Genomic DNA, 22,029 nt, shown 5'->3' on the forward strand with positions numbered 1-22,029 from the left:
GATCTTCACAGTTGGCAAAGTTGTAAGAGGTTTGAACTGAGAATATTTTGTCTTGAAGCACTGCTGGTTGTTAGTACTATGTCTGACATTTCCTCCTGCTTTCTAGGGAGTAAATATTACACTGTAGTAGTTTAAATAAAATCAGTTCTTTATCGTTATTAATTGCCTGTGGCTGTGCCAATGATTTGGCATATACTCAGATGGCAGGCCCCCTGGGCCTCCCAGGTGGGCAAATGTCAAAGAGGGGGTGTTAAACTCTTAGGTTTAAACCACAAAATCCAAGAAGTGGAAAGATTGGATCCCCTTATTGTTGTGCAATCAGTATGTGTGTGTGTATATACATATATGTGGTTGATTACATTATAAGTATATGGTAAGAATTTTTTTTTTTAAAGTCATCAGCCCCTGCCCAAGAACAAAAAAAGAAGAAGATGGAGAAAGGCCTAGGACATGTCTGTCCCAGACATGCAGCTCTTCCAGGGACAACTGGTGCAGCATCGGCAGTCCTGTGCATGTCTGTCCCTACAGACCTGGGCCTGCAGACACGGCAGTGTTCAGGTTTCATTGCTAAGCTGCTGAGGAAATACTCCAGCAGTGAATTTCCTGTATGCATATGGTCATTTCATTTAATCAGATTCTCCTGCAAAGGATGGCAGACTGGGGGAAGAGAAGGGGGCAGCATGTTCCATTTCTATAAAAATAAAAATGCAGAAGCAGCCATCAGATGAAGCTATTTGGATCCTGCTGCTGCAAACAAAATAGAGACATGGAAAGAATTCTGAAGAGTTGGATCTAGCTGCAAAGTAGTTCCCATGAAATACTCCTGAAAGAAACAAATGTTTTTGTTAGTGTTATGGTACTGTAACTTTTTTATGGTGAAAAGCTAAACAATTTTTTATGGTAGTCAAAAAATCTGTTTAAGTCATTGACAGTGGAATATATATGTTTACCTTTTGGTTTGTTAGCTTTCTCTCTTTTGTCAGTGAAGGAAAAAATCTCAAAGTAATTTTCCTGGCTACATGTTAGTTGCAGAAACTTTTCTTTAGACGTTTTGAAATTAAAATTTTGGCTATTTAATTTTTTTATATAGATGAATTATCAAAAAGGTCAAAATAAAAATAGTATCATGGGAACTATTTGTTTTTAACCTCAAAAGGAGCAAAAAAAATATGTCACGCTTTCCTAGTTTAAAATATGAAAATGGATCTCATGAAGATAGGAAGCAAAATCAATGCTCCACCCAACCTACAAGAGGTGATAATGTCTTACTGGGGGTAGAGACCTGCTTAAATACAGTCAGCTGGGTTTAAAACAAACTGCAGCTCAGACCAGCTTGGAGGAGAAAATGCTGCTTTCAAGTGGCTGAGGATTTGGGGATCTGGGCTGGGTTGTGGGGTTGTTAGGAGCTACAGGCAACCTTAAAAAGCAGTTCAAAAATGTTGGTTTGGTGCTTCCCCTGCCCACACGAGTGGGGTGGGAGAGGGATAGAGAGCAAAATGCTCTTCTCCCAGGGTTGTCTCACTGGGACGGTGGGAGGGAAGGACAGGCTGTGCAGGGGAGCATCAGATCTGTGTTCCGTTTTTAGCATTTATAGGAAGGAAGAGGAAGGAGGTTAGCTTTGTCCTACCTAAATTAAGCTACTGTTAGGCTTTAAAAATAGGGCTGTTGCTTTATGAAGACTGCAGAGCTCCCGTGCCATGCACAGCTACGCAATGAGTTGCCCTTCTGCAGGCCAGAGGAAGTTTTCTGTTGTGCATCTTGAGCTCTGTGGGTAAAGAAGGGAACACAGCCTCTGAGGCTGCTGCCAGGTGCCTACTTAATAAAAATAACCCTGTGAATGACTTTTAGTCCTCTTTTAATGGTGAGGAGGAAGAAGAAAAAATTATGGGTTCAGGGGGGAGTTGGTTTGATATGCACACATCTGGGTGCGAGCACTGCCTGTTGGTGTGGGCAAGGAAAGGCAGGGTTGAACGCTAGGATGAGAGAAAACTTTTTTTGTGCTAAAATACCATAGTGGCCCAGGAGCAGTGGGACGTGTTGGTGACTATGCTGTGGGTGGGAGTTCAGAGGAGGTGTCTCGCTGGCGTCTCCATAGGCTGCCCATGCAGGTAGGGTGTCGTGGCCCTGCTCTGTGTTCAGCTGGGGTCTGTAGCTGTCACAGCAATATAGATAGTTGCTAATTTTACTATTTTCTGGCTCTCATAAGAAGAGTTGACTGGCCTTTCCCAACCCTGTGGATTGTACTTAATCTACATTGATTAAGAATTAACATATTGAAATTTTTTTTTCTCCATCCCATAGAAGATTTTCTGCTTAATTTGGAAAGAAAAAGTGTGATTTTATTAGTGTGTGAAACTAGGGCAAGGGAAGCGAAACAAGCAGCCTGATTAGTGCCCCTGCTTATCCCCAGCCATTTTTTGTCATTTCTGGCGGATTATTCAGGCTGTGGTGATAGTCTGGCATGTTCTGCAGCACAGTACAAACTGCCTCTCTTTAGGTGCTCATAATTCACACTCCATTAGGATGTTGATGTAGGGAATAGTTGGCAGAATATCAGAGCTTGCCAGGCATGATGAGATTGAGTTCATCTTGTTGAACTGCATTCTGAAGTGACAATCCAGTATTTATATATGGGTGTTTTTCCTCACCAGTAGCATCCCCTTAGAAGAGCAGCATGGCTTGCTCTGAACACAGATACCAGTATAAAAAGGCCTGTGATGCCCACCCTGACAGTTGCTCTGCTCAGCATGTGCCAGGCTGTCGCAGGTGTTCGATATTCATGCAAGGCTGTGGGAAGAGTGTTCTTTTTTTTTTCTTTGAAGCCAAACAATGGAATTCTTTTATTCATCTCAGAATTGATTCATGGCACACAAATTTTAGCACGTCTGTAGGGATTCAGCATCTGACTAAACGGAAAAAAATCCTTTATTTTTCAACCCATTAGGAACAACAATGCAGTGACAAAGTTTGAAGCGGAGAAGCTAACACATCGGCTCTTTTCTTGGAGTATTTGAAAATAAGTAGTAGGTTAAATGGTCAGTGCTTCAGCAGTCTCACAGGGTACTGAGCTGAGACTCCCATTGCTGCTTTTTTCCCCCAGACATGTCGAAGACCAGTTGTTGGACTCAGGGACCTTTTTCCTAATCTCAGCAGGTGGTAATATCCAGATGGGTGCTTGGTGTTTTCTCTTCTTCATTCTCAGCCCCAAACTGACATGCATCGTCTTTTCTCTGGGGCAGATCTTCATGGAGAAGAAAGCAAGAATCAACTCTTTGGTTTTGACCTTAAGAGTGAAGTTTGTGGCTATGGGGAACGAAAGGGCTTGCGAGACCACGTTTGAGCCAAGGCTAGAGCAGGCAGATTTGGTGTAAACTGCTGCATAGCTTGGGTCATATCTCCTTTACAGGCAGTCCAGCAGTCCTGTCCCACCTGGCCACGTGCCCCTGGTACCCCTGGATGCTGACTGGATATGCACTCTGCTGTCGCAGATGTTCATCCCTCTCATCTTGGCTCATCTCTGCTTCTACATGATCTACAACATGCTCTGAAGGTTGCATTGACTCTGTCAGATGGGTTTTTCTCTGTTTCCCTGCTGAGGTTGTTGATTTTCCATGCTTCATAAGTGCTGGTTTGTACCTGGGCCTCATTTTGGAGCAAAGCAGATAATTCACTTGCTGAGGAACCCAGGTGTGAAGCCAGAGAGCAGAGCATGCCCAGGTCAATACACTGCAGCATGTATCGATGCAAATCAATGCATGCTGCTTGGCTTGGGTAAGAAAAGCAATAGAAATGCTGTCTCTTCACTCAGGCTTGGACTAGTCTTTCTTGGAAAATACAAAATGTTATTTTGTCCAGAGCTTTGCAACAGGAACAAATGCAACCTGAAAGCAAGCATCCAACTGATTTCCCTTCCTTTCCACCTTGCACCCCAAGGTGAAGCTTGGGAAGGAAAAAAGCTAACCAGGCTGTTTTGCTGGATCCTTGGTGTGTACTGGGTGGCCTGTGTTGGTGCTGCCTGGCTGTGTGCTTTGGGTACCAACATGTTCCGTGCTTGTAAAGCAGCTGGTTAATTTAGGAGCAAAGCTGATGGAGTTGAAATTCAATCAATTCTTAATCTCAGGGTTAAATCAATATCAATTAGTTCTAAAGTATGGGAAGGTCCATAGCACATGCATCATGTTGGTTTCTCTTTGTGTTGGTAGCATCCATCACACTGAGCAAACATGGTGGAGAAAATTGACAGCAAAAAGGAAAGGAGAAGGAAGGTACCAAGTACCTGAGTGGGTGAAAAGGAAGTGACAAGAGAGGAGGTAGTGTAAGGATAACAGTGAAAGGGGCACACTGTCCCTCGGAAACATCAACTCAATAAACATCTGTTATAGAGTAATTCTGTGTAGGGGTAATAATTATATAATCATGACCTATTGCATGAGCTATTGCAGAACTCGCATAGATTTTTCAAGACTTGGTGGCCTCTGAGCATGGAGAGACCTGTCAGTGGCAGACAGGAAGGGCTTCAAAGAGTCATGCATTAGACTGACATAGAAGAGGATGTGAGAAATGGTGACTCCTTCCTTGGGGGAGAGGAGGGGACAATGCCGCTCTTATTTTTCCCACTTCCAAGGTTTGAGGCAAATATAGTTCTTGGTGGCCAGTCAGTTCTGCCACATGAGTGGCATCATCCTCAAGGAGAGCTGCCTCTCGATGCAGTTGAAAGCCAAAATATATTTAAGGAAGGGAAATCTCCAAAGGATGCTCTGTGCTATGCAGGGCACCTGCACGGTCACCTTACTCCATCCATTACTGGGTTGTCTGGAGGGAACTTTTGGTTAGTTGGTCTGATGTCACTCACAGACAGAATTAGGGGAAACATGATAATGAGATCCAATTAATAAAGAACAAAATGATGGAATATAATTAATACCAGTCAAGAAGGATTTAGGGAAAATGGGTCTTGTCAGTCTTTTTTTTTCCTCCAAGTTTTAGTAGAAGCAGGTATCTGGGTAAATGTGATAAGTATGTAAGGGTTTTGTCCTAGAACAACATGACCCTAAAAATATGATAGTGATAAATAGATTAAAACCTTACTTCACATTTCGAAAAGCAGTTGTCAAGGAAAAGCCTCAAAGGCAGGAGGCTCTTTTGAAGGCCTGGTGCTATTCAGTGTTTTCATTTGATTTGGAGCAAGCATGAGTTTAAACCTCACTAAATTCACAGGCAATATGCACATCAGAAGGATAGTAAGTAGTATTGAGGGTGGGAGAGTTGTATAGAGCTGTCTGGACTTTTTGCTCGCTCTCTTCAAATAAAATGTGTTTTCTTACATATTTCTTAATATAATGTTCTACAAGGTCGTACCAGCAGGACAAGTAGGGACTGTACAGTGTCCAAGCAAGGTGTGATGCTATACCAAGAGCTTATTGTGGTCTTGGGAGATGCAAGCAGAAGCAGTGAAGATGAGAGTACAAGCTGATTTTTACCTCTGTACATGTTTTTGCACTAAAACGCAGTCTCCAGTTCTGCTGTGCATGTTCTCAAAAGGGTATTTAAAACCTGGGGAGGTCATTAAAAAGATTCAAGGGCAGGAGAAAAAAATGCCAGAGCATGAGAAACGTAAAGGGCTCTGTTTAACTTGTCAAAAAAGATTGAGAGATGACTTGATTATGCTGCAGAAGAGAACACAAAGTAGCCTTTGCAGTGGAGAAGGCATTAAAGAACCTGATGGGTGAAAGCTGAAACCAGACAAACAAGTCACATCTCTAAATGTCAGGTAGTAAAATAAACTTATAAACTTCAAATCCAGAGTGGATAGCTTTTTAGAAGATATTCTTTAGCCAAATGTAAATTGATTGGCTGAACAGAGTAAAATCTAAGTGCCTGTCAACACAAAGAACTTGGCAAAGTGTCTGCTGGTCCCTTCTGGTTCTTGGCATCTGCGAGGTGTTGTGCGTCTTCATCCTAGATATTTGAGCAAAAAATTTTTTCTTCCCAAGGTCATTCTGAAGCAGAATCTGCTCTTCAGCTGCATCTTGTACTGCAGGCTTGACCGGCTGCTTAACCTTTGTCATTTACTGCTTAATTGGGAAAGGTGCAGGGAATAAATCTGGTGATGCTGCAGAAAATGCCGATACTACTCTTACTTGTTGCAGATACTGCTAACAATTAAACTAAGACAAATGGTTTTGCCAGGCAACACCCACATAGACATATATCATTTACCTTCTTGATTTGCAAAGGTGTTGAAGCAGAAGATTTCAGGTAAGGGAGGAGGCACAGTCCCTATGCCCCTAATTTTTTTCCTTTTTTTTTTTTTTTAAATGAGAATATTCATGTGTCATAGCTGTAAAAGCAATCAGGAATACTAGAAGGCCACCCACTCAGAGAAAGCCAGCAGTTCAAAGCTGTGCATGTGGTACTACAGTTGAACTTGCTCTGTGCCAGCCAAATGGTCTCCAGTACAGTGCTCTGCTACTGCCCACCTTTCACGGTGCTGTCTTTTGTTGGTTTTGGGCCCGTCTGCTTTGTGTCATTAGCTTTGAATCAAGAGATGGCTAATAGAAAGCAGCAAGTGCCTTGGGTTGCTCTAAAGCCTTGCTCTGTCCCAAGCCTCTCGTTTGTTGCCAGATGTGGATGCATAGCCTTCTAAGTATGAATGCCTCCAGGCATATCTCATTAGATTGGGGAAATAAGAGATTCTTTTAAACAGATGTTACATAGTTACGCAACAGGATATTTTTAATTTGTTTCCTACATTTATTTCATTTGCTGCTTTGACTGTGGCTGCCTACCAAGGTTCTAGTAAGGACTAACCTAAAAGGTGCAGAAGGATAAGTGTTCTGAGAGTGCACACATGAAGGAGGGGTGGGCACTGATAAATGTAGATTACTAAAAGATTGTTTGTAGAGGTGAATGTGAGATGAATTAAATGGACCATCAAGCCTGCCCACAAGGCTGTGGGATGCTCTCTGAAAGGAACCTAGAAACCCCACCAGAGAATCCAGCAAGCTGTACAAGTCTTGTCAAAGGGCACTGTTTGGCAGTGGTTGAGGAAGTAGGTAAGGCCATTTCACGAGGGTTTGCTTTTATTGATGACTATATTGTTATTCTTGCCTGAAGGTTTGGATTTTGAAAGCATGTTAAAAATATGTTTTACGTTTGCCTAACTTCCTGATTTATAGTGTGCTTCATACATTGCTCTAGGCGTACAAGCAATACAATCTGTAGTTAATGTTAACCCAGAACATGCATATTCTATCCTTTTAGCCCATAGGGACATGCAGACACATGCCCCACCAAATGTGGGGACAGCAGCTGGTACAGAGCCCTGGGGCCAACATGTTTACCCAGTTGCAAACCTCATGATACCAGAGGAAAAGGGACTTTATAGCTGAGTTTATAGAAGAATTTTTGCCTTTGCATTTCAGTGTAGGTATAATTTGAGAAGTAGGATAGGAAGCATTTCTGATATGTTACTGATTTTGTTTGTTTGGGTTTTTTTGGTTTTTTTTAAAAGCGCCTGTTCACACCAAGGTCCAAAGAGAAGTGGTTTAGGTCAAGCAGGTTGCTGTACAAGTAACAGTATTCTGCATATTTTAGGCAGGTTCTTACAGATATCCTCATATTTCCAAAGTAGTTGGGAAAGACTTGTTTTCCTTAATATTTGGGGATCCTGAGTTCTCTAGACTCAATAGCTGGGTCATTTCTTCTCCAGGGTGGTACTCAAAAAGCTGGTGGGTTTGAGAGCACTGTGGGGCAGAGGGTTTTTGCCTGAATCCAGGTTAATGGACACACACTTTTAAGGGTTTTAGATAATTCTGCTTTGTTCAGAAAACTTGTAGCAGATGTGTTTCAGGATGAGTGCTCTATGTGGGATGAAATCTGGGGCTTCCCAACACCAGCTAAAGCAATTAATAGTAATGGTATTCATTACATAACATGGTGTGTTCTGAGAAACAGACTGCTAGAGATGGAGGATGAAAATAGCAGCTGTTAATTTCAGAGGCCTGAGCCTCTGAAGACTGCACCCAGGAGGAACCAGAACCTACTTAATTCCCTTTGCTCTCTGGCCAAGGGCGTGTACAAAGGGGAACAGTCCTCTCCAGGGTTTTCCACTCCTGGTGCGACTCCAGGTGCTACCAGGGAACATTTTGGCTGTGCCCAACTATTCCCCTATGGCCCACTTGGGAGGGCTGCTGCCTTCACAGCACCTCTGGTGCTGCCTGGCCTTTCCTTCCCTTTACTCCCTTGATGCTCACCAGGAGCTGCAGCTCTTTGCTGCTCCGCACAATCTGAGGCAGCAACATGGGATATAGGAAATGTTTGAAGGCATGGTCAGGCTGTACACGTCAGCTCTGCCTCTGCAGTTACTGCTGCTGTGTTCCCGAACTGGGTAGCTCTGCATATAGCCAGCTTGTGTGCCTGCATGCACCTGAGCCCGATGCATAATTAATTGCTACAAATGGTTGGAGTAGGTAGGGTGGTATGTATGTTTTGAGTTTCTGCTGGGCACTGGCTTGCTGGAGCACTGGGTTTGTTCCAGAGATGACTGGGAGCTGCTGCTGAAGCAGGGTAATGAAACACTGCGTGAGTGCAAAATACCATCTGGCTGCCAGATGCCAGGCTGATCTTCTGAAGGACCTTCTCTGCTTCTCCTTGACTCTGTCATTGCAAAAGGCTCTGCGAACAATAGCTGACTGTCTTTTCTCCCCTTTTGTTCCTAGATGGGGATGGTCGGAGACTGAAAGGAGCCATCCAAAGGAGCACAGAAACTGGGCTGGCTGTTGAAATGCCCAGCCGGACCGTCCGTCAAGCCAGCCATGAGTCCATTGAGGACAGCATGAACAGCTATGGATCAGAGGGAAAGTAAGTCACTGAAAGGGAGCTGTGTAATCACTTGTGGGATGCAGTATTTCTTCTTATACCTATTAATTTTCCTCAGGCATGATAGATGATGTGTTTGTCTGACTTGCCTATGCTGCAGGTGTACTGCCCATTCAATTAGACTAGAGCGGATCTCTCTGCCTGTGTAGCTGGCACATACTCTAGCTGTTTTATATACTTTTTTTAGTGTCCTCATTATTCTGAGCTGAAGCAGATACCCATTACTTTTAACCGCTTTGCCTTTAGAAGATTAATTCAGGGTGAATAGCTGAGGCTCATTACTGGTAATAAATTATAAGATGGTAGTCTTTAATGTTGCACAATAGCTGTCCATCTTCCCTATTTCAAGACAGCCTTTTGGGTTGGGGAAAAAAAAAGTGCCAAGGTGATGAAAAGGATGCAACTAACAAAATAATCATTCTGATATCAAAATACTTATTTAGAAGCCTGTGTATACTTTTGGTAACAACCTTTCTTTTGTTTCATTTTGTTTTGTTAGTGTCCTAAAAGAATGTATTTTGGAAATAGTTTTTGACCCCAAGAAAAATTATAACACACTTTGCTGCACTTAAGCTTTATACCAGAATGCAAAGCAGGGGATTCTTAGGCCAGAACTTTGGGGGCTGACTTGTCTCCAATTCTCATTTTTGTATTTCCATTATTTGAAGCTATATGTGGAGATCATAATCATTTTATTAAGATGACTGTTTGTGGGGAATCTTTGGAGGTGAAAAAACCCCAGTATTTAAAAAAGGGGAAAATATATATTATCAGATTCCATGCTTCTAGGTATGAGGCCAAAATGTTTGTATACCTAAAACGTGCTCTGTTTAAGCCAAGTACTGTGCTTGGCATCACTCTGTGCACTCCCTAGTCCTATGTGGTATTCCAAGTACACTGTACTGCTAAAATGTTGGGATAGTCCAAAGGTGCTCTCAATTAGTGTGATTCTGGTGTTAAATAAGTAACAGGCTGTAAATTAGGAGAGACTTTCTTTAGCTTTAGAAGTAGGCTAATCCTGGAAAGGCATCATAAATCTGTGCTGAAGGTTGGAAACAGTAATGAGGCACAGGCTGCGATAGCAATCTTGTCACTCCACGGCTGTGATGTACCTTAGCTCTTCTGTGAGCTGCTGTCTCTGGGGAAATATTTCTGCTACACCACTGCAGTCCTGTGGCTGGGAGTTCTGCCTCTGCTACGAGATGCAGAGGATTAGTGATTAAGTTCGGTCCCATGGCAATGCGGGGCAAGAATCTGCTTTCGTGCAGAGTAGAATTCTTTCCTTTTTATATTTACATAGCTTACCCTCCTGGGAAGGGGGTGTATAATTCTCTGAAAGGTCTGTGTCCGATCATTGCATACAGTGGTTGCTTTGATTGCGCTTCCCTGGAGAGACAATATTTCTGCCAACAAAATGTTGCACCCATACAAGTGCTGTTTTACCCTAAAGGCAGGTGGCATGTAGCTGTCAGCTCAACAAAGAAAGAAAAATCCTGTCTTGCAATCCAAATGTCTTTATTAGAAAAAGTCTTAACACTTGGTACTGCAACCTCAAATGCTGCCAGACCATCGTTGCCAGCCCCTCTGCCAGAGATGGGACAGTTTCTCCTCTTCTCTGAAAAGTGTGATTAAGTGGTTCCTGGGCGCTTTGTTCCTAGGTGGGATAATTGATCTCCTCTGGAAAGCCGGTGTGAATTGCAGCTGTCTGTCTGAGCCAAACAGGCTGAGAGTGCAAAGAGCTATGAGGGCTCTATTCTCTTGAAACATGGTAGGAGGGTAGTTTCTCTGCTTTCTTTTCCTGCAGCAAAGAAAGGAATTGTTTTGGGGAATAGCTTTGAGGGACAGAAATGTATTCTCCTAAGTCACATTTCTCTTGACCTCTCTGATTTGCTGTAGCTGTGTTCCCAGGGAGGCAAAATGAAGATTCATATGACTGTGTTAGCTGTGGCAGGTTTATTTTCCTTTTAATGCTGGGTTTCTGACTGATACAGGTACTCCTAGGTCAGAGACAGTTTTCACCAGTAACAGTCAAAAACCAGGTTTTCAGCAAGGCGAGGTTGCCCTAGTTCTTCCTACCCATGCATTTCTTTGGTATGTTCTCACAGGGAAGAAAATGGATTAAAAACCTCATCTTCCAAGAGGGTTTGTTTTCCCAAGTTCCCTATGTATTTATAATCCTTTTCAACTTAAGGACTAAAAGGAGAATTTCCATAAGTGGCATACTGAAGCGATCAAAGATTTGGTGCAACTTTGCTGCAGAAGGTCTTAAAATACCTGCTCTCAGTCACACAAACATGCTTTTAAAGTGATACTGATTGACTGCTTTCATGTTTGTTGTGGTGAGCTGGGTGCAGCTAGCTATAGCTGCTCAGTGCCAGTGCAAAGCATCGTGGCTGAAGAATTTTCTGTAGTGTGTGATTTTGAGCAAAGCTGCTTGTCATGTGAATACCAGAGTGCATGAAATCCAGGGCTTTTTTTGTGGAGAGGCTTAATATGTGGGGATATACTTGTCCTCAGATATGCTAGGCCCTCCTTCAAGAAAATACTCTGTTTAGGGTTTTACCTGAAGGTTAGCTGGTCTAAAGGATGTGTCTCCTGGAATTTAAGCTCATGCACATGCCAGTAAGAGCTGACAATGTCAACACACTGCTCCATTTAATTTTTTGCTGTACAAAAAGTCCCCCAGCTATATTACCCAGCTTTTATACTGCACAGTGGTTGTGCACCAGTGTAGGAAATTAATATAATAAAACTCAATGTGAGACCTTAAAGAAGGGAAAGTTAATATTTATTCTAAACAAGACTGTTTTCAGTCATTCACACTTCTAGGATTCACTCACTCGTGCTCTCATGGCCCTGTGCAGGTGCCAAGCCTTGTGCATCCAGGTGCTGTAGCCAGGCTCGGTGTGTGCTACAGGGAGGGCCGGGGGCACCATCTGTCAAGCCTTCACCAAGTCTTCTGAGTCGTTCCTCACAACAGACTGGCTCTTGGACAGTTTTTTCTACTTTCTAGGACTCGCCTGTTGTTATGGGGTGATCTTTGACCTCAGGGTCTTGCTTTTTTTGGCTTCCATGGATCTTAAGCAGTACTCCTGCCTTTTTGTTTCCTTATTTGGGGAATCTTTATGGCTACAGTCTGCATTCAGACAGGCTATGGAAGCGATGTGCTCTCTAACTTTGTTGTCCTCCTCCTGTCGTCAGAGGCCAGGTCTGCTGCTGACGGGTTGGTTGTGCTTTCATGCACACAGATGTTTCCATTCATAATTCATCCAGACCAATCTTAGTACTGGTTGCAAATCTTTACAGCAGTGAGAATTTTCTTCTATGTAAGAAGGAAAATCTGCATGAGAGGACAGTTACCCACTGTAGCAAGTGCTTACTGGGTAGTCTCAGGACACCAAGATTACTGCAAGGATAAAATTCTGAATATAGGAATAACTCATAAACAAACCCTTGCAGTTCAACAGAGATCTCCAGCTCCATCCTGGCTCTTGCACAACCTACATCTTGTTTTGGCTGGGTTTTGCTGCAGCTGCATGAGACAATGTACAATATTCAGAAAGCAATAGATTCTGGACTTACATGTAACTTATTCCTGCCAACCACTTTTCTTTCTGAAAATGGAGCAGAAAGACAAAAATGGACCTGGAACAAAAGACTGCTAGCTGTCATAGTCCCTATTAAGTGGTACTCATCGGCTTTTTTGTTCTTGCTGGCTACTGCTGAGATGATTAAGTTGTGGAGAGCTAAGGTGATTTTTACCTTAGAAAAGCACAGCAGGTAATGACTAGCAAAGACTCAGAGAATTTTTTTCTTGTATTATCTGAGATGAGTCTGCCTGTCCAGCAAGGAAGCACCTTGTTATTAGCCATATCGCCTCTTTTCCCATCATGAGGGCAGCACCAGCCTGAGTCCTGCCTGAAGCCACCGTTGTGATGGAGGCTGGAGGCAGAATGCAGCCATCTCGTGCCTCTTGGCTTTGTTCTGTCTCACGCTTTTTCTGCAAGCTATGGATTGTACCAGTTCTCAAATCTGTGCGTACAGGGCTGATGTGAACCAATGCTGGGACTTAGGCTAGGAGAGCTAACTGCCCTTCTCTGCTTTGCTATGGAGCAGTAACTAAAAGGAAGCTGGAGAAAATACTGGCCTGGCTTGTAACTATATATGGCCATGTGAAAATTCACTTTCCTTCACCAAAAATTATCCATCGTCATTCAAGAATTACCAAAAGACTTGATTCCTAAACGCACCATTCAGGAGATTCACATCATAGCTATTCACTGAATGTCCCTCTTTTGGTATCCAAAGCCAGGGGACTTCTAGACTCTTTTATAGCAAATTATCTTTAGGGCTCTCCTTTTAACTAAGTCCTTTTAAAAAATGTAATGAAATGTGTTGTTAATACAGTTCAGGCTATAAGAAGTCAAGGCCTTTTGAGATGGAAACCAGGAAAGGCATGGAGATTGTTTCTGTAATACGTCAAGAAATTAGTTAGCCTGTTCAGCAACAGCACATCTTTTTGTGCTGTTAAGCTTGACCAGCACAGCTCAGAGAGGATGTGACCTTGAGAGCTGTAGTTACAGCAGTAAATACAGTGAATCCCACCTTCAGCAACCTCTTGGGAACAGACAAAATTGCTCTCTGAAGGCAGGTAGCTATCTTTTATTCAGTGCGTCTGAGATGACTTGTGATTGCTAAAAATGGAGCTAGCCTGGTAAGGTGGGGAAGGGAATGGGGGAGGTCTTTGTACATAACTCACTTCATATTTTTTATAGCTCCGTTTAGGTGGCAGAATTCATACAGCAGAGGGAATCGGATACACGAGCGGAGTACAGCGTGTTATAGCGCATAAGACAGCACGTCACAGAGCTAAAAATATTACAGAAAGTGGAGTGGCCAGGAGAGAAGCAGAGCTTGTCGAGAGGCAGAGATGGGGATATTGCCTGGCAGAAGAGAGGTGTGCAGTCAGTGGGGTTAGGTTGGGTTTGGGTCCTGCAGGGATAGATGCTCATATAAAACCTTTCCAGCCGAAGTGAAGGCTCCTGCAGCATTCACATTGACTTTGACAGGATAAGGGGCTGTGTGCCCAATCCCCTGACAGTGTAGTTAGATGTGTATTGCATTAGTAGTTCCTGTGCACCATAAAGATAGGGGCAGTGGCAGTTAACTAACCACTTCTGCCTTCTTCCTTAGCTGATAGATATCTACTTGGCTTCTGCATGTAAGATGCAATTTAAAAGACCTTAACATGCAATATGGATGAGTGTGATTGTTACACAGTACGTTCTTGCTCCCTGAAATTGGAGTTCTGATGGGTTTTTTTAATGCTCAAATCAAATAACTGTCAAATATGTTATCAGTCTCAGAGGAGACTTCCATCCCTGGCTTTTTTCTGGATGGAGGAAGTATGTGTTGCTGTCCCTGTTTTTTAAAGACAGAGCTGGAGAACTTAGCTATGCATTAGATGTAGACGTGCAGCAAATTTGTTAGTTCAGCTCTGCAAATCAAGCCATTCAGTTGCATGGCTGTGTTTAGGCGAGTTGCTTATTAATTGCAACTTTGTGTGCTAAGAGGACCAAAGAAAGTCTTTTAGAAAATATTTACAAGAGCAGAACAATAATTTCTGAACCCTGGGCCCAAACACATCCCATGTACATACTAGACACAGTAGAGCACCTCTTAAAGAGTGTATTGCTTCTAAAGGCTTGAGTTGATGGCAAATAGGCGGTTGTGTGAATAAATCCATGAAAAGCACAAGACAAAACGCTATCTTCTGAAAATAGATGTTCTCTGGGTGTGCCAGGGGAGGTGGGGGCTGTGTTGAAGCTATCTGGCTTCACTGCTACCCCACCTGGCTGAACCCACAGCAGTAGAGCAATACAGCCCTGCAAAAGTCAGGATGTGCAAGGTAATAGAGAGGCAGTAACGGGGATTTGGTCCAAGGGGGGACAAAGTCTTCTCAGAATACCCTCTTCTTGACAGAGCTCCTCAACAAAAGGGTGTTACACCCAGCCTGTGAAGGGAGCAGGAGATGAATACCTTGCTCTGTGTTTCTTCAGCACAGACATAGCAGCCAGTGTGTGGCTGTCCTGGTTTCGGCTGGGATAGAGTTAATTTTCTTCCTAGTAGCAGGCATAGTGCTGTGTTTTGGATTTAGTATGAGAATAATGGTGATAACACACCCATGTTTTAGTTGTTGCTAAGTACTGCTTATGCTAGTCAAGCACTTTTCAGCTTCCAATGATCTGCCAGGTGCACAAGAAACTGGGAGGGGGCACAGCCAGAATAGTTGATCCAAACTGAGCAAAGGGCTATTCCATACCATACAGCGTGATGCTCAGTATATAAACTGGGGGGAGCTGTCTGGGGGGCAGGGATCACTGCTTGGGAACTGTCTGGGTATCAGTTGGCAGGTGGTGAGCAATTGCATTGTGCATCACTTGCTTTGTGTATTATTATTATTATTATAATATTGTTATTATTATCATTACTATTTTACTTGATTTCAACTATTAAACTGTTCTTATCTCAACCCAGGAGTTTTCTTACTCCTACTCCTCTGATTTTCTCCCCCATCACACCGGGGCAGGGGGAGTGAGCGAGCAGCTGCATGGTGCTTAGCTGCTGGCTGGAGCTAAACCACGGCAGTGGCCATTACAAGTTGGTACAATCGAGACCAGTCCCCAAGTCATGTAAGATAGGATTAAAAAGTACTGTATTGCAGGCAAAGGAAATATGCTGGTCTGTGCTTCGAACTGATAACTCACAAATGGTGTTGAGGACTGATGTGCAAAGAGGAAGGACTGGAATAAGATTTGGAAGGAAAAAGTAAAGCAAAACACAGGAATAAATTTTCTAGGGAGGGATTTTAAGAATGGGTTAGACAAGCAGCTGTCACGAATGGCGTAAATAAAGCTGCTCCAGCCTGGGGACCTGGGTGTGGACTGGGTGACCTGTGGAGATGCCTCCTTACCATATTTCCTGCGAGGTTTGCAAGGTTTTGACAAGCTGATTCTGCAGACGCTTGCAGCAGCATTATGGCATACCTGGCATACAGAGTCCCAGAAGCAATTTAAAAATAGATTTAGAAAAGAGGTCAGACAAACTCCGCATGGACAGGAAAAGAAATTAATGATACATTTTCCCTAAATGTGTCTGTGCTGTTACATGCTCTGCATGCTAATGTGCGGTGAACAACGGGTGGTGTGCAGAAGAGGCTGAGCGGAGTCACATAAGTGGTATGAGAGGGATTAGCGCAGGTGCTCTGAATTTTCTTTATACCATTTCATATTGCAATCAGCATTGTCCATCTAGGCACTCAAATCCTGATCAGTTTACAAGTGAACTTTGAAAAGCTAGTTCTCCATCCAAGTATGTATGAAGAGCAGTAGCCTTGCTGTGAAGGAACCAACTGCATGATGCTTTGCATGTGGAGAGGAAGGGCGCAGATCTTTGCAATGGGTAGGTCAGGAAATGCTGCTACCTTGAAAGAGCAGAGAAGCAAGCAGCTGGCAAAAAGCCTTTAAGCCACTTTTAAATTACACTACAGAGGACATATTTCATATGCCCTGACCTACAATGTGCAATGTGGGAGCACAGTCTTCAGAGACTGCCACATGGATTTCCTAAATAATCGGGATTATGAATGTTTGTCCTGGTTTCGGCTGGGATAGAGTTAATTTTCTTCCTAGCAGCGGGCATAGTGCTGTGTTTTGGATTTAGTAGGAGAAGAATGTTGATAACATGCTGATGTTTTTAGTTGTTGCTGAGTACTGCTTATGCTAGTCAAGGACTTTTCAGCTTCCCATGCTCTGCCAGGTGCACAAGAAACTGGGAGGGGGCACAGCCAGAATAGTTGATCCAAACTGACTAAAGGGTTATTCCATACCATATGACGTCATGCTCGGTATATAAACTGGGGGAGATTGGCCGGGGAGCAGCGATCGCTGCTTGGGAACTGTCTGGGTATCGGTCAGCAGGTGGTGAGCAATTGCATTGTGCATCACTTGCTTTGTATATTATTATTATTATTATCATTATTATATTGTTATTATTATCATTACTATTTTACTTTATTTCAACTAGTAAACTGTTCTTATGTCAACCCAGGAGTGTTTCTCACTCTTACTCCTCCGATTCTCTCCCCCATCCCATTGGGGTAGGGGGAGTGAGCGAGCGGCTGCGTGGTGCTGAGCTGCTGGCTGGGGCTAAGCCACGACAATGTTGTATTTAAAAAGAAGAACATCTAGGCAATCTCAGCCCCAGTTTGAGCACACGGTTCCTACGAATGGGTGAACACACAGTTTTATTCTGCATATAATATAAACATGTCACAAAATAAATAAATTGTTTATGCAGTCACCTTTTTCATAAGGCTGGGAATGGTAATTAGGTACATGTTCTGCATGGGGATTGCATACGGGCATTGCTTGGAACTGCTGGGCTGGGCTCCGGGCTCTGCCTGCCAGCTGTAACCTCGCAGGCCGGTGTCCGTGTGGTCTTGTCTCCCTCTCGCGGGTGTCCAAATGACTGCAACAAGAGCAGTTGTCCCTTGCTGTCCCAAGGTGTGTCCATGCTGTGATGCCTTCAGCACGGTGTGGAGGCATCCATGCTAGCTGGCTGGTGTGCCAGGACAGCTTGGCCTTAGAAATGGGTATTTTATCCATGTGTCTGAAATGGGTTCTGCAGCCTGTGCTGAGCCTTGGAGTGGAACTGGTACCTGTGCAAAAAAAAAAAAGTAATGTTCATGCAGGTTTCTGCTGATGCTACTTTGCATTGGTGGCCTTGGAGACCCCAGGATTGGTAGCCTCCAGAGTGTCATCCTGCTGCTGCCCCTGCTCTGCTTTCCTCACCTGCAGCCAAGGGCTAGCTATGTTCTGTGGGTCCTCCAGCAAAATGTCCTTTGTTTGTCCTTGACACCCTAGAGGTGTCACTGACCTCCCTGTACTCTCTCTGTGCCTTCAGGTCAATAAGAGAGTCATGTTCAACTTAAAACCAATTCCACAGCAAAACCCATAATGTTTAACTTCATTAAAAGCATTCTCATTCAGCTGTGGCAAAGCAGAGCACATGAATCATAATTAGTGAAAGCAGAGGGCCAGAGAAGAGAGAGTTAATTTCTCTTTACAGTTCAAAAGGCTGTGCTGCCCTTGCTCAGTGGAGGATTTGTGTCCTTTAGACAAAAGGCTGACAAGTGTCACCTGTTAATCTTCTCTGTGTGTGGCTGTTCATCAGCACGAGATGGTCCTGCTGCAGCCCCAGTCCCCAGGGCACTGCTGGTTATGACAGCTGCTATTTGCAAGTCAGCTGCAAAATGCTCTCACTTTATTCTTCCAGCTATTTTTAGCACTTCTTTTTAGATTGAAATAAAAAGAAAGACATCTCGTATTGGTGATAACCAGGTTGTAGCAATTTCTCCCCTTAATAGGGAGAGGCATGTTTGGCAATGGGAGGAGGTCAGCACATCCAGCCTGTGGTGGTTCAGCTGGAGAGCTGGTTGCTGGATTAAGAGCAGGTGAGAAATGGCTCAGTTTCTTCAGAGGTCAGGCAGGAAAAGTTGGCTGAGTGTGCAGCATGTGGCATAGCAGCCGGGGAGGGCTCTTAGGAGCACCAGGGCTGCATTTAAAGACCTGAAAGAAGTCACAGTGGTCCTTGGAACTCTTTTCCTCCCTGCTTCAGCTGTAGGAAAAGCCAGTGAGTGAATGGGGAAGGTCTGTCCCACCAATCTAAAAATCACACCATACATGGGCCCCGTCACCTTGGCATCACAGCTTCTCTCCAAGCGCTTGACAGACAGAGCTCACTGAGCTGGATTTGAGTATCCTAAATTTGGCTGATGCAGCTAAATGGTTCCTGCTGGTTTTAATTCACATTCATACTAAATTTCTGCAGTTTTATTTTCCCCTTCCCTCTCCTTTCAAGGGAGAAGCAATGGCTTTCTTGGAGGTAGGTTATGATTTTTTCCAGACAGAAATTATTTCCATTCCAGGGTTATTGGCAATACCCAAATGTATGTCCAGGAACTGGTGAAAGCCAGGGAGCCTGATTTAGAGCTGCTGCTTCTAATGTCTAATAAAGCAGCACTGCAAAAGGTCAGCCTTTGTGCAATGTAGCAGCCAGTCCCACCAGGTAATGGCGTAATCTATTAAAGAATTTATTCCCTATGTCTTCCCTTCCCAGTCAAATATAACAACAACGGGGAACATTAACTGTCTAACCTAATACTCAGTTTCATATAGTGCTAGTAAACCTATTAACTAAGGCTGTTATCCAAACTGCTGAAGTCTTGACCTTGGCCAGTGTATTTAAGTGGGCTTCTGCTGTTCCTCTCAAGATCAGCCTCAGTGCTACAAAGCAGCAACAGCTTCATTCGAGCAGCAGCTCCACTGCTCTCCTTGCGAGGGTCCACAGTTGCAGCGTAGCCCTGGTGTCCCTGCAGCAATGCGCTGCCCTCTTGCTGTAATTTGCACTGAGGAGCATTCACTGTTTCAAGGTCATCCCGAGCCCTCTGACTTCTGAATCTGTGTGGAGATAACAGCAACGTTTGCTTTGCTGTAAACACTTCCAGTAGCCATTGGCTCATCTTTAGCCCAACAGCTCTTGTTCTTGTGCTTTTTAATGCTGTTCTTCATGCTCTCCTGCTATTTTGCTCTGTATCATTGATGCAGGCTGCAGCATCAGCTACTCCATTAGCAGGTGCTTTTATTTTATCCTGAGCTGCCCCAGCTGCTGGGCAGAGCCTTTGCCAGCAGTGTTGCCCAAAGGAGGGGTGAGCTGGTGTGTGAGAGCACGGGTGGTTTGTCTCCACACATGTATCAAGCACAGACAAATACTTGGCATCAGCCTTTGACATGATTCTCTCTCCAGCAAGTAAGGGGAAATGGTTTCCTGTGGCAGGTTTTGTGAATTATTTTGGGTATTCAGGGGCCAGAAGGGTCTCTCTTCTTTGCTGTCCTGCAGCAAGTGGAATTTCTGTGGGTGGTCTTCTCCCAGCTTTGTGTCCCCACTGCAGCAACGTGTCTGGACTTCACACCGGAGAGGGATTGCTCTGAAACCTGGTTCTGGGTGTGCTGCAGGCTCTTGCAGTGCTAGGCTTCAATCAGTCCTGGGTTTCCCCTCTGCTGTCCTGGTCCCAGGCATCTTGTTAATGAGCCCAAGCATATGTTTAGAGCACAGCAGTGAACATTTCCCTGAACAGCCATGAGTTGTCTTGCCAGGTTTTTATTTACATGCTCGTTCAGGTCACATACTCCACAGGGTAGGAGTGAGACCTGAGCTCGGCCCATTTATCTTCCATGAGTTGAAGAGAATAAAGAAAACATTTACTTTCTGGCTGATGGTCCATTCATCTCCTGCTGAATCTTCTGTCTTTCTCTGTCAGGTCTCCTTTTTCTTGAACTATTTTGGGTTCTCTGAGCACTAGTTTTCATCCTTTTTTGACTCTGTATGGGTGGCTCAAAATGCCTGAGCCAGCAGGCTCAAGGAGTCTCGTGGGTCTTTGTGTGCACCAGGACTCACTTCTTCCCTCCTTTTATAGGCAAATCATGAGCATGATAAAGCCTGTCTGGCTCTGAGCTCCCCCTTCCCCTGCTTTCCCCATCACATGTCCCTGTCCCTGCAGATTTACCAGCCCTGGAGATGTCTCTGTGCACAGTCTGTCCTCAGCAGCCTTGCTACACATCCAGCATCTCTGCCCTGGTCGTGTGCTTGGGGTGCTGCTCCCCAGAGAGGTCTGCCCCATTGGGGCTGGCAGATGCCAGCTCGGTGATGGGGTTGCGTACCCACAGGGAGCAGAGTGCGGCCCCACGCTGCCTCTGTCCCCGGGATGGACAGTGGCACTCGGGATGCGCCTTATGCATCTGAGGAGTCAGTGACACTGAAAACTGAGAAAAGACTTAAGCCTTCTCTGCAATTAATACCAGTTATAAATCTTGCTGTTTCTGTTCTATCTCAAAATATCACCTGGAGTGCTTGTGCAAACAGTGGATGCAGGGTGAAAAAACAACGAACCAGGGAAAATCTACCCTGTGCAGAGCCCATCCCAAGCCTGTCTTCCAGGACGCTAAGGCACCCTTCTCCCTCATCCATTTTCTCAAAGGTGACATTTATAAAGAGTTCAAGGTCAGGCTTTTTCTGTGCTGAAGGCTCAGCAGCTCCCTGTGTAGCAGCGATAACTGGGTGTCTCAAAGAGTCTGGTCAGCGGAGAGGGGAGGTGCAGTGCTCCGTGGAAAAGTCTGGTCATTTAATTCGGTGCCCCCGTCACAGTGAGCTGAGCCACCCCATGAACCTGTCATGAGAACATGCACTAGTGACATGTCCTCTTCAGTCCCATGTGTGGCAAGATGCTGAGGTGTGTGTGCTGGCTTCCTCATTCTTCATATGAATAAATAAATATTCCTGTGGGGCTGAGACCAGGTCTGCAAATAGCTAATGAGAGCTGAAATCCCAACCTGAAATTAACATTCTTCTGGCTGAATAGGGTTTAAAAAAACATTTTTTTTTTTTTAATGTCTTTTAAATGTAACTGGCTTGCAGCGGGGAATCAATGAATCTTTGTGGCTGACTCAGACTGTGTGAGAGCCTGCGGTCCCCAGCCCGCCCCACAGGCAGGGTTCCTCTTGGGCTTTGCTTGTACCAAACATGCAGCCTCCTCATGGCATCCTTTCTAAGAAACTAATTTGGGGCAGCAGGGAGCTGTGTCATGATGTGGGTAATTGTCTCCCACCAAAGATGTTTGGAAAAGCGCAGGAGGTTTGTAACTGTGCCTGACTTTGGCGTACAGCAGCTTCCCCAGAGGCAGAGTGCAAAACCCAGTGTGGTAGCATGGGTACCCTGGCACAAAGCTCCTAATGTGTTTCAGCAGCTGTGATTTGGTTTGGCAGATGCCTGTAGGACAAAAATCAGTGTCAGATGGTGGCCTCAAGCCTCCTCCTTAACCATTCACAGCAAGTGGGACAGCAAGTTTTCCCACAATGTGTGATACAGCTGTGTAAATCAGGGTACAACTGGATAAACCTTGATTTGTATCAGTGTACCACAGGGTCTGACACTTTCGCGTTGCTTCACCCATGTCCAGTGCAGTGACCAGCACCTGTAGCCATGCTGTAGACCAGCCTCAGGTGCCTGGTGAAGAGATTTGGGGACTGTGTC

The 22,029-nt window shown here is 44.4% G+C and overlaps 1 protein-coding gene across 1 annotated transcript in view; it reads left to right on the forward strand.

Annotated features, from left to right (window-relative positions):
• Nucleotides 1–22,029, forward strand: part of RIMS4 (regulating synaptic membrane exocytosis 4) — a 52,698-nt gene that overhangs the window by 26,536 nt on the left and 4,133 nt on the right. The window contains exon 2 of the mRNA XM_075721263.1: nucleotides 8,721–8,862. Coding sequence (XP_075577378.1) covers nucleotides 8,721–8,862 — 142 coding nt within the window. The remainder of the gene's footprint in view (nucleotides 1–8,720; nucleotides 8,863–22,029) is intronic.

The sequence above is a fragment of the Pelecanus crispus genome, chromosome 14 (genome assembly GCF_030463565.1).
Source record: "Pelecanus crispus isolate bPelCri1 chromosome 14, bPelCri1.pri, whole genome shotgun sequence".
In the NCBI taxonomy this organism is placed as follows: Eukaryota; Metazoa; Chordata; class Aves; order Pelecaniformes; family Pelecanidae; genus Pelecanus; species Pelecanus crispus.